The sequence below is a fragment of the Phaethon lepturus genome, unplaced genomic scaffold, assembly GCF_000687285.1.
Source record: "Phaethon lepturus isolate BGI_N335 unplaced genomic scaffold, ASM68728v1 scaffold52177, whole genome shotgun sequence".
NCBI classification, from domain to species: domain Eukaryota; kingdom Metazoa; phylum Chordata; class Aves; order Phaethontiformes; family Phaethontidae; genus Phaethon; species Phaethon lepturus.
This window is the reverse complement of record NW_010552246.1, coordinates 1-6,415: the sequence shown is the minus strand read 5'-3', so window position 1 is coordinate 6,415 and position 6,415 is coordinate 1. Positions and strand designations below refer to the sequence as shown.

The window sequence follows — 6,415 nt, the reverse complement described above, 5'->3', positions numbered from 1 at the left end:
CCCTAACGGGCACGTGTCAGTGCGGGGCAGGCGAGCGGGAGGTCCCTTAGCGGCTTCTCCCCCCCAGCGGAGGATCCCGAGGCGCCACGAGGGAACGGGGCAGGTCGCAGATCCCGGGGTGTCCGGGCCAGCGGGCAGCGCCTGCCCACGCAGCGACTGGTGGCTCCTTTAAGTGCGTTTAGGGACAGGCAGCACCCCCCAGGGAGCATCTCCCGCTGATGCCTGCGGTCCAAACGCTCTTAGCCAGACCCGTAAACCCGAGCGCTGCTTCCCTTGCAGGACGCTGGTGATCGGCGGTGCAGGATCTCTCCTCCTGGACTGGTACGGCTGGGAGAGTGTTTTCTACTTCTCTGGTTTGCTCACTCTGCTCTGGGTTTACTGCACCTGCAAGTACCTCCTGAACGAGAAAGGTACGTCCAGCCGCCGGCATCCCGCGGGCTGCCAGCACTCCTGAGGCTGCGGGACCTGAGTGATACCTCTCTGATATTTTCTGCAAATCCCCTGTGTTTCCAGGATCACGCCTGGTTTTACACAAAGACTTTTGTTCAGTTATCTTGTATAATACACACTGTGTCTGCCCCAAGATGCTAAACCCAGAAACAAGGCTTTGAGCTCTTGCGTTGCCGATTTCCCATTTCAGTCCGACGCTGGATTATATTGCTGTCGAGAGCCTGATCTGACTCCTCAGTACTCTTAAGCACCAGTGAAAACACCAAACAAAGCATGATCTTCAAAGTGGATTAAGCTAAAGCAGGGCAAGATACTTACGCCAAACTAAGAGCATTTACACATAGAGCTTTTAAAAACCAGTTAATCCAGAATATCTCTTCCTAAATAACTGTCTGGGAGTAATTCCACACACGGGCAAACCATTACACCTGGCTACAGCATTTTCAGTGCGAGCGTGGTATGTAGGAGCCCAGGTCATCAGGAGCCTGGTGTGTGCTTGGTGCTGCACAAAATCCAAACCTGGCCCTTGCCCAAAGAGATTTTTGTTTAATTATAACACGAGATACAACAAATGGGTGAAGGTAGCGGGGTGGGGTAGTGGAAAAAAATTTGGTCAAAGTAGCAAGGTGTTTTTGTGAGCATCCAATGCTGATATTGCCAAAAAAAGAGAAGGAGACTAAAGGTAGTTGTATAGTGGGCTCCCTGGGCTCTCTCCAGCTGCACAGAAAATTACTGATCAGAGCTTTCCTTTGTATGTTTTCTTCCCTGCAGAACTCATTATCCCCATAGACTATTTAATGAGGGGCCTCTCGATATCCAGGCAGACCAAAGTTCCCTGGAAGCAGCTGTTTAAGAAGGCACCGATATGGTAGGCAGCTGCGGCGGCCGCGAGCACCGCGCAGCAGGCAGGCCTGCGAGAGCACCCTCCTGCCAAGGGCTTTTTCTCCTCTCTGTGCTTATTTGTCCTGTCTACACGTACTGTGTCCACTTTTTTATATATTTGAGAAGTTTTACCAGGTTTTCTAATCCATTCTGTATAAACTAAAACGGTAAGCTTGGCTAGAATATTCTATTCTATTCTGTTCTGTTCCGTTCCATTCCATCCCATCCCATCCCATTCGATGCCCCATTCCATTCCATTCCATTCCATTCCATTCCATTCCATTCCATTCCATTCCATTCCATTCCATTCCATTCCATTCCATTCCATTCCATTCCATTCCATTCCATTCCATTCCATTCCATTCCATTCCATTCCATTCCATTCCATTCCATTCCATTCCATTCCATTCCATTCCATTCCATTCCATTCCATTCCATTCCATTCCATCCCATTCCATTCCATCCCATTCCATTCCACTCCATTCCATTCCACTCCATTCCATTCCATTCTAAAATGCAGTTTATGTTCTGTCCAGAGGAACGTCAGGCTTGAACGTTACTGGCAAATCTTTCCCCTTTGCAGGCTGTTCCCTGTCAGGGTCGTGTGCTCCTCCAGAGTGATATTCTCCACCAGTCTTGTTAGAAATGCTGCTTCTAATGGGCTCCTGAGAAGTGCTGCTCAGGGGCACCGGGTGGCACAGGCTGTGTTCTCATTGCTGGCAAAATATCTTTTTAATAGCCATTTTTATTTTGTGATTCTGCATTTGGTACTGAAGCATGTTCCCAGGTGGTGTTTAAAGACGGGGAGGAGGGCGATGGGGCTGCAGGGCAGCAAGCCCATTCCTGCCTTGAATAACCATGGAGCATCTGCTGATAACAAATCCCTAGAAAACTCCAAACAACACCTTTTGGAGCAGGACAGCTCTTGCAGCGCTCGAAGGGGCTGGGGGGAAATGCACGCACACAACTGCTGCGGCAGTTAACCTCACCTGAACCCGGGGGCTGACGTCAGGCGCCCGCCCGGGCGCTGTGCGGTGAGGGCAGCGAAGGAGCGAGTGGTAAAGCCAAGAGCAGTAGTTATCTATGAAAAAATCTCAGGAAGCAATTGCAGCGCTGTGAGAGATTTATTTATAGACCAGGAGCTGAAATATGGGGTTGCTCGAGTGCCCGTTTCCCACCCAGTGTGACCTGTCACTCCTGATTATTTCCTCCCTGCTGTGTATTTTCAGGGCTGTCATCATCGCTCAGCTTTCCACAGCCAGCACGTTCTTCACTCTCCTCTCCTGGCTGCCAACTTTCTTTAAGGAAACTTTCCCCGAGTCAAAGGTAGGTTGATTCTGCGACACAGACGTTGCTGGTCTCCGTGCAAATGAGGTCGTGCAGGCTGCCTGCCGAAACGGGTGGGTTAGGGAGGAAGGTGATGGCAGGGGACTTGGTGAGCGCGGGCGGGGAGGCAGGCGGTTTCCCTGTGGGGTAGGAGCCGTTACCCGCCTGCACATACCTTTGGAGCCGCGAGCATCCTCCCGCCAGGTAGGCAGAGGCCGGTTTCCGTTCGCTTGTTTAGGGATGCTGAAGTGAGGCAGGGCTGGGGCACCCTCCAGAAGGAGAGCGGGGAGGAGAGGGTTGTGTTTGGTTTTCAGGCGGCTTTTCTTCTGAGGAAGGGATGGTTTTCAAATGGCACAGAGCTCATGACGTTACGCTGTTGCAAATGACCACCATTCACTCCTGGGTTTTCACAGGGTTTTTAAACTGTACTGACATTCTATAGCTCAGACCTGCCTGCGAAAATGATAATTACCATTAATAACGTGTACTTCAAAAATACTATAAAAGCTTGCCTCTCTTCAGCACAAATGATGTTCCCATTTTTCAGAAACCTAGATAAATACTCATCTGGGCCAAGAGCTGGTATTTTGATCTTGTTCTCGGAGACTCAGACAATCTTTTCCACAATGGCTCTGTTGGGTTTTTTATAATTTCCAGAGCTGCTTACAAATGCCTTTTCATATTACGTGTGTAAGGCGCTTTATGGCATCCTTGATATTTATATTAAAATCGTGTATTAAACCAGCAAACATATTGTTGTGACAAGATCTGTGCACCTCGAGTAATATGCTTGTGCAGCCGTAATTTACCATCTGTTAAGCATTATATCATGGTGCCCTTACGTAAGATGCTCTATATAATGTTCCTGCATCTGATAATCGCTTCATGCCTTTTAATAAAACGGGGCTTGAGGATGCCTGATCTTAAAGGATGGACGATAATCCATAGTGTGGGAATCCTATGTCACCTACTGGCCAAAGTCCCTTTCTGCAGGTGAGCTGCCTTCACCGCTGCCCAAGCCTGCAGCCTGCCTGGGTGGAGGTGGTGGGGGGCTCTGCCTCGGGGTGATGGGCCGTAGGGAAGAGGCAAGGGTGACTTTGGTGTGTTGGGATTGACTTGCTGAGTAACCCCAGCTGGTGTGAACAGACACCATATTATATATTATATACCATATTGGGGGAATATTACCCCACAAGCCCTATGGGGTAACGTTTTCCAAAGTGACCAAGACCCAAAGTTTCAGAGGCACTGAAAGGTGCAGATGGGCCCTGCTACGCCTTCCAGGAGCAGCGGAAACAAGGTTCTTCAAAACCAAGATTATTCAGCCCTTCTGCGCATCCTGAAGCCAGGCGAGGCAGGGAGGGACGCCGCCATGGGGCGACGGGTTCTGAGCGAAGGGGGAGATGCGGGGGACGGTGGATAGATGGGTAGGTTCAACCAGCTGAGGTGAAGCCCGGCCCAACCTGCACCGATTTCAGCTCCTCGTGGGATCTGGGCACCAAAACGCCTCTGAGCAGCTGTAATCCAGATGACCGGTAATCATCTGTGATTACAACTGTAGCAAGCTCGCTTAATTGAAAATAGACCAAAGTATGTCGCTACCCATAATGTTTCCTAATCCTGGCATTAGAAAATCCAGCTATGTTCCCTCAGCTTCACAGTAACGCTGCTAATGAGGTTGAAGCTGATGTCGGAAATTTTGCCGACAGCTTTACCGATGACCCACAGGGCAGAGTAAAAATCTACAGCTTGCTTTCCAGGGCGCCGTGGCTCTCTGCCACGTCACCTTGCTGAACAGTGGTGGTAAACAGCTTTGCCAAGTTTAATCGCTCTTTCCCAGAGCAGACGGAGCTTTCTGCCTTTCCCTTGGAGGCAGGGTCACCAGGACAGAAGGAAAGACAACAAACCTACAAATGCTACAGCCCCATGATGCACATGCCACCTTACAGACTTTGGAGAGGTGCAGGGTGAGATCCTGCAAGAAGTCCTGATCACTTCATTTTTTTTCCTTACTACAGATATCACAGACTATCAAATAAAATACTTGAAAACAAACTCAGCTCTGACAGAAAACCTCTCTTGATTTTTGCTCCCTTTCAGGGTTGGGTGTTTAATGTAGTCCCCTGGCTGGTTGCAATTCCGACAAGCTTGTTCAGCGGATTTCTGTCTGATTATTTAATCAACCAGGGTAAGAGCTCTTTTGGCTTTTCCTCAGCTCTTATTTTATGTGATGTGGAAAGAGGACCTGGGTGGGAGGAGATGGGCTTGTTGGTAGGGAGAAGACCCGGCAAACTGACAATGTGAGGTTCTGATATGAAAGTACTCCAGGGTCCAAATCCCATCCATGTGTGTGGGGCTCCCTTTGATCTCAGTCGCAATGTCCGCCTGGAGATGAAATCCGGCCGTCTGAAATCCACTTACCCTGTGCTCTCGGGGCTGGAAAACAAGGAGACCTGGTGAGCTGTGCTTAACCGCAACTCTCCTTTTCTCTTCCAGGCTACAAAACCATCACCATTCGTAAGTTCATGCAGGTAAGAGAGCCGAAGCCACAGGAGAGACGCCTGAGCTACCTGCCGACCTCTGCTTACAGGCAGGTCGGACCTCTTACGGAGCCGGGTTGGTGGTTACAGGTGGAAAGAGGAGAGCGTTTCTAGCTTTGCAGGTAGTGGTGGTCAGCGCCTATGGGAGCGAGGAACAGAGCGTGGACCAACGGTAACGTTGAGCAGAGAGATTTGTGAGAGCTCCAAAGAGGTTGTCCTTCGCAGGCGAAGGCCGGCCATGCGCTGTCATGCCAAACGACCCCTTAGATGATAGGAAATAGCAATACAAGGATGAGCAGAAATAGAAATGCCGGATGAGAGCACAGCATGTCCTCTCTGCTCCGCAGCATCGCATCCCTCCAGACCTCTGACAGAAAGACGGGACAGTGGGGGAAAAAAAGGCTTGAGAAGCACCTGGGGCTTATGAGCTCTTGCCATTGTAACAGGGAGCAGCTTGTCCGTGAAAGGAGTTGCTTTCTTCCTTACAGAAAATGTGCCGTGGTATTTAATGTTCCCTGTCTTCCAGGTCATCGGCTCTGGTGTCTCGAGCATTTTTGCTTTGTGCCTGGGCCAGACCTCCAGTTTTCGCAAAGCGATAGTGTTCGCCTCCGCCTCTGTCGGCCTTCAGACCTTCAACCACAGGTAACGGGAGCGGTCACGACCGTAGCTGTGGCCCTTGGCTAGGGCCCCCGCGGGGCCTTGGGGGGGGTGCCCACGCGTGGCATTGGGGGGTCTCGGGGGACGCCGCCTCCCTCACGACTGTCGGAGCAAGAACTGGTGCTTGTCTGCGCATCGCGCGTTGGTCCCCGCGAGGCCGGTGGAGTTTAGCGCCTGCGGGGCTGGGCTGGATCCAGCGGACCTGTGGCGTGGGGAAGGGCTTGGCCTACTGGAGGGCACGTTGGGCCGGGCAGGTCCTAGGGAGGCGAAGCAGAGGGGAGCTGCATTTTGGCCCCTCTGAAGGCTTTGGGTTGAATCCTCTTCCTGCTGGTACTCCCCTGTGCTGCTGCACTCTCAGCCTCTTCCCCTTGACAGTGCCATTTATTCTCTAGGACCCCTTCCTTTTGCTTGACAAGCTAAACTCCATGTAAATGATGAAAAAGCAGTCGCGCTCCATTAAAACGGCCGTTTTCCCCCCTCTGTTTCTCACTAGTGGCATTTCAGTAAACGTACAGGATCTGGCCCCCTCGTGTGCTGGCTTACTGTTCGGTAAGGGTGCC

General features: G+C 51.2%; 1 protein-coding gene across 1 annotated transcript in view; it reads left to right on the top strand.

The window, feature by feature from the left end:
- The window catches only part of SLC17A9 (solute carrier family 17 (vesicular nucleotide transporter), member 9), a gene marked incomplete at its 3' end in the record, with an annotated part of 9,624 nt that extends 3,220 nt beyond the window's left edge, over positions 1-6,404 (top strand). The window contains exons 4-10 of the mRNA XM_010291145.1: positions 280-410; positions 1,222-1,318; positions 2,562-2,658; positions 4,759-4,846; positions 5,155-5,189; positions 5,725-5,840; positions 6,349-6,404. Coding sequence (XP_010289447.1) covers positions 280-410; positions 1,222-1,318; positions 2,562-2,658; positions 4,759-4,846; positions 5,155-5,189; positions 5,725-5,840; positions 6,349-6,404 — 620 coding nt within the window. The remainder of the gene's footprint in view (positions 1-279; positions 411-1,221; positions 1,319-2,561; positions 2,659-4,758; positions 4,847-5,154; positions 5,190-5,724; positions 5,841-6,348) is intronic.
- Between the last annotated feature and the right edge of the window lie 11 nt (positions 6,405-6,415).